The sequence below is a fragment of the Helianthus annuus genome, chromosome 14, assembly GCF_002127325.2.
Source record: "Helianthus annuus cultivar XRQ/B chromosome 14, HanXRQr2.0-SUNRISE, whole genome shotgun sequence".
NCBI classification, from domain to species: domain Eukaryota; kingdom Viridiplantae; phylum Streptophyta; class Magnoliopsida; order Asterales; family Asteraceae; genus Helianthus; species Helianthus annuus.
Window position 1 is genome coordinate 152,961,681 of NC_035446.2, and position 18,440 is coordinate 152,980,120.

General features: G+C 38.3%; 2 protein-coding genes across 2 annotated transcripts; one reads left to right on the forward strand and one right to left on the reverse strand.

Moving 5' to 3' along the window:
* The first annotated feature begins 3,454 nt into the window (after positions 1 to 3,454).
* On the forward strand, positions 3,455 to 5,822 carry LOC110939600 (thioredoxin-like protein AAED1, chloroplastic). The gene is made up of 9 exons (XM_022181167.2): positions 3,455 to 3,687; positions 3,902 to 4,040; positions 4,112 to 4,157; positions 4,262 to 4,321; positions 4,857 to 4,893; positions 5,073 to 5,152; positions 5,247 to 5,338; positions 5,453 to 5,513; positions 5,640 to 5,822. Exons 1-9 carry the CDS (start codon positions 3,495 to 3,497, stop codon positions 5,697 to 5,699), a joined length of 768 nt encoding a protein of 255 aa, XP_022036859.1. The 5' UTR covers positions 3,455 to 3,494; the 3' UTR covers positions 5,700 to 5,822.
* LOC110939599 (pentatricopeptide repeat-containing protein At5g02830, chloroplastic) lies at positions 5,721 to 10,863 on the reverse strand. The gene is made up of 11 exons (XM_022181165.2): positions 9,791 to 10,863; positions 9,319 to 9,611; positions 9,058 to 9,165; positions 8,786 to 8,950; positions 8,203 to 8,715; positions 7,532 to 7,597; positions 7,344 to 7,424; positions 6,733 to 6,830; positions 6,446 to 6,653; positions 6,295 to 6,355; positions 5,721 to 6,209 (listed from the first exon to the last, which is right to left on the reverse strand). The coding sequence occupies exons 1-11, from the start codon at positions 10,353 to 10,355 to the stop codon at positions 5,884 to 5,886; spliced, it is 2,484 nt and encodes an 827-aa protein (XP_022036857.1). The 5' UTR covers positions 10,356 to 10,863; the 3' UTR covers positions 5,721 to 5,883.
* Positions 10,864 to 18,440: the final 7,577 nt, after the last annotated feature.

Genomic DNA, 18,440 nt, shown 5'->3' on the forward strand with positions numbered 1-18,440 from the left:
CTTGGCGGCATCGTTTGGTACTTAGTACTTCTCCAATCTTGTCACGAAACACAGTGGCGATACCTCGCGGTGTGGGAAACTTCATGAAACCTCTTGCCGTGGAGACTATGGCATCCAATTTCCCCAGGGTGAATCTTCCGATTATCACATTGTGGTACGACTCAACGCGAACCACAAGGAAGGTTAGTAGTATGGTTCTTTCTTTGGGTGACTGTCCAAAAGTTACTGGGAAAGTGATTTGACCAATAGGGTCTACCTTTTCCCCTGTGAACCCTTTGATGGGGGCGTGTACTGATTCAAGCAACTTTCTATCTTCTGGTTGCATTCTGTTGAAGCAATGTTCATAGATAATGTCTTCCGAGCTCCCGGTGTCGACCAGGATTCGCCTCATGCGGTAGTCTCCTACGGCTGCGGATATGATCAGGGCATCTGTAGTGAGGTGCAAGTCTTCCATCCGAGGTTCTATGGTCATTGTTGCCAACATCCAAGGTTCGAGCGTGGAGAAACTCCGCTTTGCCCCCCTTCCCATATCCGCGTGCACCATGTTCAATTCACGCGGCCTCTTGCCCGCCGCCTTGTCATTTTCTTCTTTGACGACAGGCGGGCCTTGCTTGATGTCTCGTACTAAGTGTGCCAATTTGCCCGACTTTACAAAGTATTCGATCTGCTTCTTAAGCTGAAAACAATCGTTGGTGTCATGCCCGCTCCCCTTGTGGTAGTCACAGTATTTACTCGTATCCTTGTTAGGGTTATCTTTCAATGGTTTTGGCGGGTTAAGCCTGAGGTTTTCTGAGGCTAAAATCTCAGCCGGTGTCTTGCTTAAGTTGGGATATTCGGATCGAGGTTTCGATGGCTCATTTCTTGAATAGGAGTTTCGGTGGCTGTCATACCGCGAGTCTTTGTCGTTTCTCTGGTATCGATCCCCCTATTTTTGCTTTTAGATCCCCGGTGATCTTTTTCCTTCTGATTCTTTAGGGCTTCTTTCTTCCTATTGGCTGCGTGGCTGGCTGCTACCGCCTTCTCTTGTATAACATATACTTTGGCTATTCGTAGTATTTCATCGATGGTCGGGGGTACGCCATCCCTTCCATGTAGTGTTCTCAGCAACTCGTCGTCATTGACTCCCTGGAGGAAAGCTCCACATGCCAGATCATTCGTCACGCCTGGGATCGCCAGGCTTTCCTTGTTAAACCTGATGATAAGATTTTCTACCGTCTCATTGTCCCGCCGACGGATGTGAAGGAGCTCGTTTCTATCTTTCGTGTGTCTGCGCTGCTGGCTAAACTGTAAGATAAACTTTGATTCTAAATCTTCAAAGCTGTCTATTTCGCCTGTGGGCAGGCTATCCCACCAGACTCGGGCCGCGCCCACTAGCATTTGTACGAACATCTTGCACCATAAGGGCATGGACCAACATGCCACTTCGCCGGCGCTTTTGAATAAGTTGAGATGATCATCCGGGTCGGCGAGACCATCATACTTGCCAACCGTTTGGGGCATTTTAGGTTTTTCCTTGATAGGCACCTCGGCAATCCTTCGAGTGAATTTAGACCGGAACGTCGCGTCTAACGGCTTGTACGGTCTAGTAAGTTCATCTTCTTCCACATTTGTAGGCTGTGCTGGTGGGGCGTCCATACCCGGGACAGTTCCCACTATTGGGTTGGAGTTTCCTAATGGGGACACCCGGGGCCTGACTGTGTTTCCCCTGTCGTACACGGGCTCAGCCGTAGGCGGAGTCTGGGTATAAATCGGTTGTGGCGTTGGGACATTCCACCAGGGCGGCATGTAAGCCGCGTATGGCGATTGAGTGCTACCCTGCGTGGTTCCTTGGAGCGGATACGCCGAACCCCCGTACGAGGGTAAATACCCATAAGGGGGTGCATAACAATACCCAGGGAAGTATACTTGGTTTCCTGGTGTGACGGGGGCGTTCATTATTCCGGCCGGCATGATGACCGGCTGGTGAGGCGGTGTTGATAATGCCGCCGTGAGCGCCGCTGAGTATAGCGGTGGCATCGAGTTGGAAACAAGCGGTTGGTAGTATTGAGGCATGCTAGTTTGTGATACGATGGTGCTGGGGCTCGCCGACGCGATGACAGGGACGGAAGAGAGGCGTGAAGCCTGTGTATTAGTAGTTATCGCTGGGGTGAACATATTACCGTTAGCTCCCCCCAACTCCCTTGATTGTAGTTGTGAGGGCATGTAAAGAAACGGACTCGTCACCACAGTCTGGGAAGAGACGGTGGTGATGTTGTCAAAACCTGGCGGTGGTCCTTCTGCCTCGAACTCTGGGTCTAGCGACCTCGTAATGGCTGGGGAAGACTGTGGTACGGCACCGGGGCTCGCCCCCAACGCCAAGTTATTGTTTGTCATCGTTTGATTTGCTACGTTCTGATCACTTGCCATGAGGTTCTGTCACTGAATAGGTCCCACGGATGGCGCCAATGAAGAAACACTGACCTGTGTAGTGATTTTGGGCTAGGACTTCAATGATTAGTGACCCGAACGCTTGGCTGCAAAACAGAAACACCGTTAGGACTCGTTACAGGAATGGGGTTATTCCTGTAACTGCCCTCCGGCGTGAGAATAAGTCTCGGTTTTTGGGAGTAAAGGGAATTGAGGAGAAGAAGTTATATGAGAGTCAGATCATACCTTATACGTTTACCTCTATTTATAGGTTCTCCCTTAGGGTTTCCTCTAACCTAGGATATATTCCGATAAGTTAGAGATTTACATGATCTTCCCGAAAAGTTGGAGATTTGGTTTTGTAACTTCCATGTAGATATGGAAAGTTCTAGAATAATCATTTATATTTACATTAAAATAATAGGTTGTAACCGGGTCAGATTGACCGATGCGGGTCACACCTCGTCAGACTCATTGGCTAGCCGTCTAATATTCTGAATTTAAAACTTTAAACTATTAGTTAATAAATTCTATTCGACTCATTAAAAGTTGAAAATATATATATTTAATATTTTCCATCTTTTTAAATTAATAACTTATATATCATCAATGAGGTAGTGATGGATTGGTTAGGGAAAAATTTGGTGTTGCTTGTTACCCAGGTTCGACTCCCACTCGCTCCATTATTTTCTGCGGCATTCAGGTGAAGAGTGAATACGGGTGGCGTCGGTTCATCTTGGATGAGAGGCGAGGTTTTACCGATTATTCCACTGTCGTGCCTTCGGGCGGGTGGAGGTCGGGTTTTCGCGCATCTGGAAGAACCAAAGGGCTGGCGGTGGTCAAGTAGCCGACCTTAACCACATCGGCCGATGTCACAGTAATTGGCACGTCGTTCCTTGCCGTAAAAAAAATAACTTAACTGCATTCAAAAAAATATATATATATCAATAAATATGTCGTGACAAATTCCCAATCCCAGAAAATATGGAAAAGTATGCACAGGGCCACGTGTAACAATATTTGCCACCAAACTCAACGGCCAAAATTAAATTCCTATTTTTTCCAGTAACAACTTCTTCAAACTGAAAATGGCGATTACTCTCTCAGCTTCAAGTCTCTCTCCGATCACTCGTACCTACCTATCTCCTCCTACTAATTCTCATACCACCACCACCAGTAACAATAATAATCTCACTCTCTTTCCCTCCTCCAACAAACCCCTTCTTACTTCTTCATCACATGCTCGCCGCCCTGTCTCCGCCGCCGTCACCAGCTCCACTGGCAAGTTTTATGCATACCCTTTTGTATTCACACACTACTTTATTAGACAACAATGCAATTGGTCAAAGTTATTGGTCAATTATAAAACCTTGTAAACCCTAATTACAATTCTTCAATACAAACAGTTAGAATTACACATTTACACTCACTTAACGGTGTTTAATTTTAATGAAGATATTTGATGTTTATGTTAATTGGAGGGTTAATTGTGCAGGAGGAACTTCTCAAACTTCTATTGAAACTGGAAGTTTGTTGGAGAGAGTAGAGGTGTTTGATTTGAATGGAAAATCGATTTTGATTTCTGACTTGTGGAAGGATCGGAAGGCGGTTGTTGCATTTGCTCGTCATTTTGGGTATGCATATCTTTTTATTAAGTTATGGTTTTTTATAAGATTTATAATTTTGTATGCGCGTTGAACTGCAGATGTGTCCTTTGTATGAAACGAGCTGATTTGCTTGCTGCTAAGAAGGTATGCGACCGCAACCTATACAAACTAGAAATGATAAGACTTAAGAGTTATTGTGATCATTTTTGCAATGTATGCTAACTACTTATGCAATTTTGATGTATCAGGATAGGATGGATGCTTCAGGTGTGGCACTTGTCTTGATTGGGCCCGGTAGCGTTGATCAGGTGTGGATATGTACCCGTTGTCTGTGTTGATTATCTTGATTTTTTTTCTTTTACCGTTGACAATTTCGACCCATTAACTTACAATTTGGTTGATTTAGGCTGTGTATTATCTTAAATGGGTCAAATATATTGTTTATTACTGGAACAAGAGTCGGTCAAACGAGTTGAAAGTTGCTAAAAGTCTATTTTTGATACACACAACCTCCTAAGCTATTTTATTGAAATATTTAGATTATCATTGTAACAATATTGTTTCTTAAACATACTTAGTGATTTAGAGCATTAGTTACTTGTAGAGCTTTCAATAAGTTGATGATATATTTTTGGAAACTCAACCGACCCGGACCATTTTACCCGTTACCCAGCCCAACCCGTCCATCCTGCCATTCCTCATTTTCTATATTCTAATGGAGAAAGGAATTTCCACATGCTTAGATCAGGAAAATTGTATTTTATTGTATCAGTTTCTTTACATTCCTTTAATTGATAGGTATTTGCTCTGTGTATTTCTTCCGACTGTTTTAATCTTGTGCAGGCTAGAACTTTCTCTGAGCAGACGAAATTTAAAGGAGGTATATATTCAAGTTAGACAGTATGCTACCCATCTCACTCTACCTTTACTTTAATAAAAGGTTTTATGTAAATACAATACCATTCAGTAAAGACATAATTTTGCCATCAAAATTGAAAGTAAATAGGTAATCCTAGCTTAACTTATAGCAGAATGACATGTACGCGCTGCTTGTTGCAGAAATCTATGCAGATCCTAGTTATGCATCATACAAGGCACTGAACTTTGTTTCTGGAGTCACAACTACATTTACACCCGGGGTATGTACATAATATGTTTTGTATGTTAAGTTGCTTTGTTGCCAAATTTTACGGTTTTTAAGTTTTTAGTTTGTGAATCATATGGAAACAACAGGCTGCTTTGAAGATTATAGAAGCATACATGGAAGGTTACCGACAGGATTGGGAGCTTTCCTTTGAAAAAGATACTCGTACAAGAGGTGGCTGGTATGTATGCTTGTTGTCTTCGTTACTTTGTAACCAATAATTAAGATGTTAACATCATAGTGTGGAAAGATAAAGCGTTGCATACAATTGATATAAAATCGGTTATTTGGTCAGGCAACAAGGCGGAATCATAGTTGCGGGTCCTGGGATAAGCAACATCTCATACATCCACAAGGTGAGCATCTCGTGCACCCACACCCACACTTGAACCCAACTCGCATAATCGGATCATCATGTTGATCGGGTCTTGTTCGATTAACAACATTCCCATATTACTTATGTGTTTTTGTGACTAACACAGGACAAAGAAGCGGGGGATGATCCTGATGTAGAAGAGGTCTTGAAAGCTTGTTGCTCGTGAGAATGTAAATATATACGATGATACTCTGCTACTCTGTGTGTATAAACTTCATCAAAGGTTATTACAAAATACAAGTGACTTTTATTTATATTCAATTAATATGAAGATAAGAGCTTAGTGTCACAACATACAAGTACATTATTCCAATATTGATATCTACAGAATACAATTGTGGGTATGAATGTCATTCCACTTTTTTCTGTAACCAATGGTACAAGGACCTTCTCGTCACCTTCAACCTATGCAAAACTGCCGGTCTTCTGTTGGATGATTTTGACAACTTGGTTCCTTCTAGGGTTTCATGTAAGTCAGGCTGTGAATTGAAGGGATTCTCCACGTTGATTCTTATCTCCGTCGGCATTTTAGGTCCTAATGAGAGAACCTCGAGCCCGAGATTATCTTTTAAAAGTTTAACTATAGCATCTTTTACATCAAATTCGTTTTTATCTACAGCTGTACCAACTTCCTGGACTCCCAAGATTATGAACATGTCATCTCTCATAAATTCTCCTGCAACAAAAACATGCTTACGCATTAAAATTCATAATCAAGTGTGTCGATATCAATATGTATGTAACAAAGAATGCACTGTTACCAGGATGGTAATTCTCTTTTATCATTCTCAAAACAGCTAGGACGACAATTCGCGCTTCAACCTGTTGAATACATTATGTTAAACAATATCTATCTACGAAACTCAAATCATTTATCACTATGAAATTATATTCCAATTAGTTATGTGTTACCTTTGTGAGGCCTCGAAGATCGACAGCTATAGATTGGGTACCCTTCTGCAAATGTGATGCGACTTTCTCAAGAAGTAAACTGTGGGGTCCACCTAAATCCCTTTTGTTGGTATGTTTAAGCTGGCCTTGTGATCGATGGTTATCTTGTATTATCCCTTCACACCATTCCTCTATTAGTTCCTTGAGATAGTAATCATTGGGTTTGAACCTACACAATTAAAATATATATGTTTATATATTCCAATAAAACACACAGCACAGCAAAGCACAAGGCTTTTGACGCGTACCCTGATTTACGCATGTCTTGATAGATAGAAAGACATTGTTGAACTTCTATTAGGGAACCGTATCTGGTACGGGCCCTGAGAAGCGTGTTATACGTCACCTGAAATTCAAAATTGTTCAACGGTTTAGCATTTTGTACAATTAAATCTATAAACATATAAAATTTAAGAGTAAAATGCCATTTTCGTCCCTGAGGCAACAGTTTTGCGACTTTCGTCCAAAGGTTTGCTTTTCCGTATCTGGATCCAAAAGGTTTGAAATCTTGCCATTTTCATCCGGCTCATTAACTCCATCCATTTTTCTATGTCAATTCAGGGGTATTTCCATCTTTTTGGTTAACTTAAAGGGCATTTCGGTCTTTTTCAAACCTTAAGTTAACAAAAAAAGACAGAAATACCCCTGAATTAACATAGAAAAATTGATGGAGTTAATGGACCAGATGAAAATGACAAGATTTCAAACCTTTTGGATCCGGATGCGAAAAAGCATACCTTTGGACGAAAGTCGCAAAACTGGCCAAACCTCAAGGACAAAAATGGCATTTTACTAAAAATTTAATTTGGCATTGACACAATATTTACTTAAGAGCATATTGTCACAAGACATTCCTCACCATATTTGGTTGTATTTGATATCTCTTCATCTCTGCAAATAACGAAAATGCCAAGTTCAACTCCCTTTGTTTTACACAAACCTGTAAATAAAATCATTTGTAATCAGAGTCAGAATGATTATATGCCCTGCTGATTTTTATTTTTTCCACATATACTAAAATGCCCAACAAGTAAGAAAAGTTTGAACCTTAATAGCAGCTGTATATGCAATAACATCAGGCGGCACACCAGACTCACGCATGGTTTTCAAAACCTGCACTGGAGGAACAAAAGTTGTTAAAAGGTTATATAATGTGGATTTCCGCAACATGTGTCAAAATAGGTAATTCTATTTACGAGTCGTAATAATTTAGGTTGACCCAACACTTATTCTCCAAATTGTTTAGATTTTATCACAAGAAGAGTAAAATGCATTTTCGTCCCTGATGTTTGGTCAGTTTTGCGAGTTTTGTCCAAAAGTTTGTTTTTTCACATCTGGATCCAAAAGGTTTAAAATCTTGTCATTTTCATCCAGCTCGTTAACTTCATCCATTTTTCTTCATTAAGTCAGAGGTATTTCCGTCTTTTTTACTAACTTAAAGGGCAATTCGGTCTTTTTCACTTTATGTAAAAAGACCAGATACCTCTGAAAAAGACCGAATTGCCCTTTAAGTTAACAAAAAAGACAGAAAGACCCCTGACTTAACGGAGAAAAATAGACGGAGTTAATGATCCGGATGAAAATGGCAAGATTTCAAACCTTTTGGATCCAGATGCCAAAAAATAAACCTTTGGACAAAAGTTGAAAACTGGCCAAACCTCCGGGACGAAAATAGAATTTTACTCTTACAAGAAATTGAACACCACTATGTCTCTTACCTGTACAGCACGCTTAACGTCACCAGAACCGCCATAAACACCAATCAGAGTTGACCAGCTTATATGATTAGGGCTAAGTCCAACTGTCTCCATCTCATCCATTAAGGCTTTTGCAAGAAAGTGATCAGTGCCACAAGCTTTCATCAACACATTATACGTTGAAACGGTAGGTTTAAAAGGAACATTAATAGCCGTTTGCGAACCGCCAAGTGTCAAACTTCTATCAGTCATCTGAAATGAATTGTTTTTCCAATTCTGAAACAAACGAAAGGCTCTATCATACTGTAAAGCCTTAACACATGCATGAAGGAGGACATTGCAACACTGTGAATTTGGCATGCAACTGGCTAAAAGCATTTCTTCAAATAATACGAACGCTTGATCTACTAAACCAGATTTGGCACATGCACTGATTAGCGACGACCACGTAACTATATTCGGAGTCACACCGGCTTCAATCATTTTGTCTTTTATTCCCAGTGCCATTTGCCACATTCTTTCATCTGTAAATACCTGGATTTGATGGTGAAGGAATATTATTTCATAAATACAAGATACTGGACTGTAAAGAGGAATATGGTACCTTAATCATTGTGCTGTATGTGAAGACATCTAACTTTAATGATCCTATTGATTCCAAATGCTCTACCTCCGTATAAATCTCCTGGGCTAAATCACGTCTAGCAGCAAGTGAGCATGATTTCAGAAGGATATTATATGATGCGATATCTGGAGCAATACCTAGACTCTGAATAGGTAAACTGAATTAGTCAAAATATTCCCAGGCCCATTCAGAGCTGAATCAAGAAAACGAAAAAATGAAATTGCAAAAGGCTATGTGGAAGAGAGTATTACTTGCATATGCTTGTAAATATTCATTGTGTAGCTCAAGTCACGGGCATTTACATTCATAAGACTGTTGAACACATACAGATTCGGGTTGATATTTTGAGCATTTAATTCCTGCGCCAATTTCACAAAAACGATATAATATAAACAGGAATTAAAGATAATATTTCTAAAGTGAAACACTAACAAATTGAGAATATGTGTACATTTATCCTCTAAATTTTCTATAAACTACAATCCAGAATTTAAATGGAAGTATGATCATACCTCATAAATGGTTCTAGATTGCAAATGGTCATGACAAAGACCACAAACATCTATGATTGTTCGGTAAGCATACATATTCACACATCCCAATTTCTGCTTGGATTCTTCAAAAACAGTCAGCGCAGATGCCATATCACCCCTCTTTCCAAATTCAAGTATTCCACTACAGAACACTTCATCAGCGCGGGTACAAAAACCTGCATACCTTATAACTGCTTGCGTATTCCTTTTGGTCACACAGTTTCTAATAACCTCAATCGGTTGCACCACATCTTCAATGGTTAAACCAAATCCTGAACCACATTGAGTTGAAATAATTAGATAAATGAGTAACCTATAGGCTATAGCAACCGAAAAGTCGAAAACTACTTCTATATCAATTAAAACTAGAACTAACTGTCATTAACAATTCTAATAATCTAACATTCATTGAACACAATTAGGGCTACATAATGAGTTTAAAATAGTTTACCAGACAGTGTTTCCAGCAAATCAACAACATCATCCACACCACCGTGATTTAAACCCCGACGACATTCTCGACCGATCGTGTCTACAACCGATTGATCAGACAGCAACACGTCCACTACACTACCAATCCCTAGCTTCTGAAAACCGGTCAAAACTCTGTTCAGCCTCTGAAACCTCTCATCACTCTCAATTACACACAAAATCCCCTTGGAAAGAAGCTCAGCATTCAACAACGCCGAAAATTCAACCGAACTAGCACCGCCAGTGGTAACCGTTTCTACAATCATGAAAAAATCGTCGAACCTTGCATCTTCGGCAAGCTTGGAGGCTAATTCTGCGTAGTAGTTGATCTGAGTGTGGCTCTTCCATTTGAAAGTGGAGAAGAGAGGAGGACGGTGAGATTTGGTGGAGGAAGACGGTGACGGTGATGGTGATGGTAGCGGTGGTGGTGGTGGTTTTGGTTGTTTGGGCGGTTGTTTAGGTTTAGTAGTGCGAGTGTGTTTGGGGAGTGGCGGAGGAGTGGAGACAGAGGAGGCGGTTATGGTGATAGTGGTGGTGGTTCTCATTTCCCGGCTAACCGGCCGTTTATCTGGTAACCGGTTTTAAGAGATTTTCATTGGTGATTGGTTGGATTGTATTTGAAAGGCGGGTGTTGGTGGGATAATATGATCCTCTGACCCGTTAGATTCAGGCCAGTTTTTTTTTTCAACTTTTTTATTTCTTGTGTAGTTTCAACAAGAAAATGCAAATTTATCAGAAAGAAATCGGCAATTATTAGGGATGAGCATTTGGTTGATATTGAATTTCTCGTACCGAATTATTTTTGGTACTGAATCGACAATTATTAGGGATGGCCTTTAAATATCGGTGTCATACCGTAGCATACCGAACATTTTCAGTACCGGTACTCATATTTGGCGAATTTCGATACCGGTACCAAACTCATCCCTGACTATTATAGTATTTGTTGACATACGGATTAGTGACTATAAAACTAGGGCTGCAAATGAACCAAACGTTCGGTGAACAGTTCGTGAACCGTTCGGCGGGAAGTTCGTTTGTGTTCGTTCGTTTATTAAACAAACGAACACGAACAAGAAATTTCGTTCGTTTAGTTAAATGAACAAACATGAACAGAGGTCGTGTTCGTTCGTTTATGTTCGTGAACGTTCGGTAACGTGTCCGTTTGTGTTCGATAGTTCATTAGTGTTTTTAGTTTTTATATCTATTTAAATACTTCAAAATTCCGACAAATTAAATATCTAATAAGTGTTAGTGTATTATATATTCCGTTCATGAAACGATTGTTTGTGTTCGTTTGTTTCCATTTGTGTTCATGAACATTAATTTGTGCTCATTTGTGTTCATCAACGTTCGTTTTTGTTCGTTGCCTAAAATTAACAAACAAACACAAACGAACATGAACAAGTTCATTTCCTTAACAAACGAACATAAAATCTCGTTCGATAAGTGTTCGTGAACGGTTCGCGAACACATATATTTCTTAACAAACGAACACGAACAAGGTCTTGTTCATGATCGTTCGGTTCGATTGCAGCACTATATAAAACCATAATAAATATACTTTTTGCAAACAATTTTATACAACTATTATTTAATTTCTATAAATTATATACCCGTATACAAAGCAAAGGTTGCTTTTAAAAAATATATTATCATTGCATGTGCAGGGCCGGTCTTAGAATTTTGAGGGCCTAAAGCAAATTAAAAATTCGAGGCTCTTTTAAATTTTTTTAGGTCTGTAATTTCGGTTTGTATCTGACATTAAGGGTATGTTTGGCAAAATTAGCTGATGGTTGGAAGCTGGTAATTGGTAGATGTAGCTTTTTAGATATATTTGGTGTTTGGCAGAGTAGCTGGAGCTTTTAATAAAATGTATAAAATAACCAAAATGGACATAACTAAAAATTTTAAAAATTTGTGCATTGAAAAGTTTATTATCTTTAGTGGTTAAAATAGTCATTTTTCCCTAAAAGCTTGTAGCTCCTTCTAAACGCTACTAGTAGGAGCGTTCAACCAAAAGTTTCAAGCTCCTAACCTAAAACTTTCAAGCTCCTTCAACCAAACAAAGTTTTTTTTTGAGTATGAGTTTTTTCTTAAAAGCTTAAATCTAGAAGCTCCTAAAGCTCCATGCCAAACATACCCTAAATACATTTAGGAAGAAACTTATAAAGCACTTAACCACTATATAAACTAGATGATTTCCCTAATCATATAATGTCGGGATCTAATACATAAATCAAATCTAAGTTTGTTAAAAGAGTTTAACCTAACAAATAACAACTTACATTATGTGTGAAAGGAATTAAAACATGCTACTTATTTTCACTATACTATTCTTATTAGTTAGAAACGATTTTTTTAAATAAAATTTTGCATAGACGTATCATGTTAAAAATTGTGTGGACAAAATATTTTAGCTTATTAAATTAAGAGAGATGATTAAAAATGATGCATTTATAAACCTTTATTAAAAGAGTGAGTGAGGTGATTAATAATTTTGAAAATGGGTAGCAGGTGAGATTCGAACCCAGCCCTCTACAAAAGCCAAATCTTGTTCTTACCACCAGACTACACTTGTATTAATGTTAACAAATATCATCGTAAATATAATTTTCTTTTTTTATTTAAATATAGATTTATTTTTGAGAAAAATGCCCGGATAGTCCCTGTGGTTTCGTCTTTTTTCACCAATAGTCCCTAACTTTTTAAAATTACCTGAATAGTCCTCAAGTTTTCAGTTTCTGTTCCCGGATAGTCCCTGAAACGGATGGGGGTTAGTTTTTGGTGTTAAGTAGATGTGAAATTACTAAAATGCCCTTGTTATTAAAAAAACTTAAATGTAAAAGAAATGTATTTAAATTAAGTGATGCCCACCATTCTCTTCATCATCATCCCAACCCACCCTCATCATCAACCACCATACTCCACCATCATCAACAACCAAACCCACATCAAGCTTCAAACCCAAAACAAAACCAGAATCATCATCATCCTGTTGATCCAAAACCAACCAAATTAAAAATTTAAAACCATAGATTCCTTAATTCAGAACACCACCCCATAATAATCAAATCAAAACACCAGTGACATCATAACAAGCAACGAATCCAACGAGAGGAAGGAGAGAGAAACACGGAAAGAATCCTTCATACCTTTTCTGCTTTCTTTCTGTTCCTGCCTGTTTCCTTTTTCTTCAATTCCATTTGGCTTCAATTTTGTGGTTATGGGGTATATTTTACATTCATCCTTCATTAAATTCATGTTTTAATCGAATTATTTCGTTTCCCCATTGTTATTTGGTTTGGGTCCAAGAAAAATTTGCTCCTTTTGTTTGATCTAGATTTTAAAGGGTTGATTTGTATGTTTGAATGCAAAGATCTGATTGGGTAACATATTGATAAAAGAGAGAATATTGTGGGGTTTCTGTGGCTGTAATCAGGGGCGGACCTACACTTAGTGGGTCGGGGTCCACGGACCCCAATCTTTTTTAAAAAAGTAATAGAAACGATATATAAATTTTTTGAAGGACCCCATAAAATTATTTCAAAGGACCCCATGGTCTAAAATTCAACCCTGTTGCAATGGTAAACCCCTTTCATCTTAAAGCAAAGGTGGCACATTCGAGACTCTCTACTATCAGTTTTTTTTTTTTTTTTCCCACTAGCAGATATGTTTTTGTAAGTTGTTTGTTTTAGATATGCTATGCAAGTGTCCTTCTCTAGCTTCTCTGTACAAATCATTAAGTAAAAGTCAATAGTTTATGTTGAGCATTGGTAGTTTTGGTAACTATCCATATTAAAATAAAAGTCAATGGGTTTATAAATTCTTAGTTGTTAATGTGAAAATAATGTATTCTTTCATATTAATTATTGCTAATGCCAATGTTGTTTTTTGTCAATGAATCCAATGTCTACAATAGTGTTGACGTTACTCTAAATCTTCTGAATTCATTAACAAAAATAAGCACCATCAACAAAAAAGTCATGAAAGATAAATTTTGAAACTCCAACATATTTGAATCATTAAGACACTTCTGCTGGTATATGGGTTTAAGAACCACTTGGTCGCCCTGCCCGAAATTCTAACTTTTGTTATGAAAAATTTGAACACTGAAAAAAGAGGACCCCATTGAAAAAAAATCCTGAGTCCGCCACTGGCTGTAATTCGAATGATGACTTGCTATTGTAAGAGGCGAAATCAGGGGAAGGTTGCCATGGCGGTGGTGGAGGATGAAGTGAGGAGGGTAGGTGGTGGGACCCACACCTGAGAGAGAGAGCAGGAAGAGAAAGGGATAATATGTGGGTGTATATATTTTGTTTTATGATGAGGGTATTTTAGTAATTTTACACTTACTTAACACCAAAAACTAACCCTCATCTATTTCAGGGACTATCCAGGAACAAAAATTAAAAACTTGGGGACTATTCAGGTAATTTTAGAAAGTTGGGGACTATAGGTGAAAAAAGGCGAAACCACAGGGACCATCAGGGCATTTTTCTCTTTATTTTTTTAGTTTTGGAGGCCTTATTTTTTCGGAGGCCCTAGGTTGTCACCTAGCCCAATTACATTAACGGGCCGGCCCTGCATGTATGATATGTGTGGTGTCACACCCAATTTTATTGATTTATTGATTTATGGCTTCGATTCGCTAATCATGATTTTCTCTCAGTTTTGTTAAACTTGTCCACTTTCCTTTTAATCTTTGATTTAATCGATTTGGGTATCTATTTAGATCCTTAATTTCAATATTTTCTTTTGTAATTTCAAAATTTTGGCCAAAGTTTCATATATGTATTTAGTTCAAAAACAACTTTACTTTAAATATGTACCGTTTTGGAGAGACTGTGGCTTTAAATCTCTGCCGGAACAATAATAGGGTTTTTGATTTCCCAAGTCATCGTCCGAATATCCATTTTTCCAAATTATTAAATTTCAACCACAGAACACAAGCTTTTGATTTTCCACTCATCGCCCGGGACAGTGATAGGTTTTTGAATTCTCAAGTCATTGTGACGCCAAGGATTTTAAAAAAACCACTCATCGCCAGAATATCCATTTTTCTCAATTATTAAATTTCAACCATAGAACAGGGCCGGCCCGTAAGGCTTATCAACCTAGGCTATGGCCTAGGGCCACCAAAAAACAAGGGCCTTCAATTTTATTTCTTTTCATATATTAGACTTGCTTTTTTTTTTTGTCATTTAAACAACGTTTCTAGGCCCAATATTTAGGATTTTACACTAGGAGTCCGCACTGTCCACGCACGCCAACAACGGTTAAACAACGTTTTTTGCCATTTAAACGACATTTCTAGGCCCAATATCAACCCTCGTTGGCGTCTTTTGAGTAAGCAATGTGAAATTGATTGCGGATTGAGCGAAATTAGGGCCGATATCAGGAAAAATCATCGCTCTAGTTATTGAGTGTCTCAAATTTCAATCTCAATTCATTATTTCATTTATACCAATAATAAGGTCCTGACTTTGTAGTTCGTTTAGGACCTCCAGAAATGTTGGAACGGCACTGCCATAGAACACAAGCTTTTTATCTGAATTTGTGTACCTTGAATGTGTGTGTCATTAGAATTTTGAAGTTCTTTCATTATGGGCTGGACAAATGTCAGCCCATCTATCCACAAAGGAGCCCAAAGTTTTAAATATTTTTGAGTGGTATATTATGGAGAACTTTTTTCTGGATTAAAGTGGTATATTATGGACTTCTTGTTATTATTAAATACGCGTGATACTCTGATATTATAAATGTTAGTATTTATATTGATTAAGATTTAGATAATATCTAATAGTTTTTATTAAATTAATAAATGTTAGTGTTTATATTGATTAAGATTTAGATAATATCTAATAGTTTATATTAAATAATTCATTAAAGTTGATTATGATTGCTAGCACCAAACATATTAATATGACTGGCCAGATTTCTTATACAAAAAACTTGAGAAAAGTAAGCATAGCTTTTTAGTACCGACCATTGTTTAAGTGAGGCTAATAAGGTAAGACAAAAGACAATGACATAACATTGTTAAATGAGAATCAAAATCATAAAGAGTGATTACAACTAAAAAACAAAATTCCGATATAACTAAAAGAGGTATATATGAAACAGATATATTAGGTCAAATAGAACAAAAGTAACCTAACATGTACTTTTTAGTACATAAAATATTTATGTAACATCCAACCTCTCATACTAGCCAATATAGACCATTTTGCCCAGTCAATGTTCACAACTTTGTTTTTGGCTTCCCGATGGGTACTTGAGTACTTCCCATAAAGATACCAACCTAAAATTAATCTCACCCAAACACGCTTTGTGGAGTTCTCCATTCATCAATAGTTAAGACGTCCAATATGAGTTGACGGTACAAGAGGTTGAGATCATGTTCCAACATATCTCATGTGAATGGGCGATGTAGAATCTACGTAAGTGTCACTTATACATCACATGCTTTGTCTCGATGTCTCTTTTCTTGATTGCTAGACAATAGACAAGATTTGTTCACTCAGTTTGCAAATACATTAGTATTCACTCTTGAACCCCACGTAAACTATACCTTTATATAAAAGTGATAGAAGACATAAAACTATACCTTTATGGCTTTATGGCTTTATCTTATGAATTTTGTTCATCTATAAAATGAAAGAAACGCTACCCACGTGAGCAGTTTCCCTTTCTTTAAATGTGTCTTTTGCCTACAGGAAAGAGCTTGAAGATTTAATTTATTGAACAAAAAATTAACGAAGATTGAGATAGGAGATTAATTAATAAATTTTAAATTAGGTCTCAAATTTTAAATAAATTATATTCTGACTTTTAACTTTCAACGTTGAAGTCAATGACAAATACATTTAAGCCAGCAAATACTTTGTTTGCGTAAAGCCCTTTATATCCGTCGTAACTTCCCAATTTTCGTGGATATAATAGTCAACACGTGTTCAAATCCCATTAGCAGTTCATATGTGTCCACTAATCAACCAAAGGTTACGAAAACCGTTAGATCTCGATGATCCAACAGTGGAAAAAGTTAGGACTTTGCCACGTGGTCCCAGGTCCTTAAACTTGTGGTTGGGACAGAGTCACACGTTGCAGGCGGTAGGCCCACTTCGAATATTTTAGTATTTAATTTAATACTAGAGAAAATAATTTATCGGCGGTGATTTCTCGGTATGCCGGAGATGGTCCGTTTGTGTAGGCTTAACAGAACACCCCCATGATTTTAAATATATGCAAAACATGCCCTCGTCTTTATATGGGTTTGCAATACACCATATTTAACTTCAAAGTCTTTAATGTTTGTTTTTTTTGACATATCACTTTTAAATTGCAAATTTACTTCAATAAACATAAATGTTTATAAAATTTTGAGTTTAAATAAACAAAGAGAAAATCATCAAATTAGACATGTTGACTATGAAATTAACAAAATAGATATTGAAATTGAGCCGACAAAAAAACACGCCGTCTAAGATAGCTAGGAATTAGCCTGACACGAAAACTTTTGTAAAGTACATACTACAAATCTACAAGCAAACCAGTAAAATGACAACACATGTAAAAGCGGGAGCTAAGCCTTAGTTGGTGGAAAAAAGCAGTAGTTCAGCCTTAGCTAGCGGCTAAAATTTAGCCTCCCTTTTACACGTGTGTTGGTTTGATCGGTTTTTTCGTGGACTCTTGGTACTTTTCATCACTTATTTTGTCAGCTAAGGCTTAGCCCCATATCCGATGGTGCTTATTTGGTTGTCTGATTGGATGGTTTTGAATGTCTATTTTTTTAAATGTTTAGGTTTAATGTCTATTTTGTAAAAAAAAAAAGAGTTAATATGCCTGTTTTCGTGATTGTCCATTAAAAAAAGAGTTAATATGCCTTTTTAATACACATAAGTGCTCACTGGGAGTAAGAATTTCGCCGTTCAAAAAAAAGGAGAGAGGGGACCAACATTCAAATCTCACGCTCGTTATGCAGACACCCCCCCCCCCACCCCAAACCCCCTCACATGAAACCTCATAGGGGCGTTAGCGCGTTACCCCATAGCACATGGCCTAAGCTTCTTAGATAATTGCAACAAGTGGTAGATATATAAATAGGCTATAAGGGTGTAAGGGGCACTCCCCTAAGGGTGAAGGGGGTGCTCACCTAATAGGTGAGTCCCCTCTCTTACGTCAAACCAATCCCCGTGTGCCACGTCAACTCCCCTCTTAAACTCCCCTAACACCCCCATTTGATGGCGCCACTCCCCTCTTAACTCCCCTTATTTTTTTATTCAAAAAAAAAAAAAAAAAAAAACAAACAAAGAAAAGCTTTGATTGGTTGAAAGTGGGCTGGCCCCACCACCTTTCCCCTCTCCTCCATCGGTGACAGCCCACCGGTTTCGACCCTCTCTCTACCTCACCGATTTAACGGCGCCACCCACCTAATCGGTGAAAACCCTCCCCGCGGCACTCCCCGAATTACGCCCCGCCCACCCTAAGAGGGGAGTCCCCTCTCTTACGCATAACCAATCCTCGTGTGCCACGTTAACTCCCCTCTTAAACTCCCCTAACACTCTAAATTGATGGTGGCACTCCCCTCTTAGGTGACTTGGTTTTTTATTAAAAAAAAAGGAAAACTT

What these genes read in the sequence shown, in the direction of transcription:
- LOC110939600 (XM_022181167.2), top strand. Translation starts at nt 3,495, where the DNA reads ATGGCGATTACTCTCTCAGCTTCAAGTCTCTCTCCGATCACTCGTACC. An exon ending in GCATTTGCTCGTCATTTTGG is followed by an intron (nt 4,041 to 4,111) that starts GTATGCATATCT and finishes GTTGAACTGCAG; the next exon opens with ATGTGTCCTTTGTATGAAAC. An exon ending in GCAGACGAAATTTAAAGGAG is followed by an intron (nt 4,894 to 5,072) that starts GTATATATTCAA and finishes TGCTTGTTGCAG; the next exon opens with AAATCTATGCAGATCCTAGT.
- LOC110939599 (XM_022181165.2), bottom strand. Translation starts at nt 10,355, where the DNA reads ATGAGAACCACCACCACTATCACCATAACCGCCTCCTCTGTCTCCACT. An exon ending in AATCTAGAACCATTTATGAG is followed by an intron (nt 9,166 to 9,318) that starts GTATGATCATAC and finishes AAATTGGCGCAG; the next exon opens with GAATTAAATGCTCAAAATAT. An exon ending in AAAAGAGAATTACCATCCTG is followed by an intron (nt 6,210 to 6,294) that starts GTAACAGTGCAT and finishes TTTTTGTTGCAG; the next exon opens with GAGAATTTATGAGAGATGAC.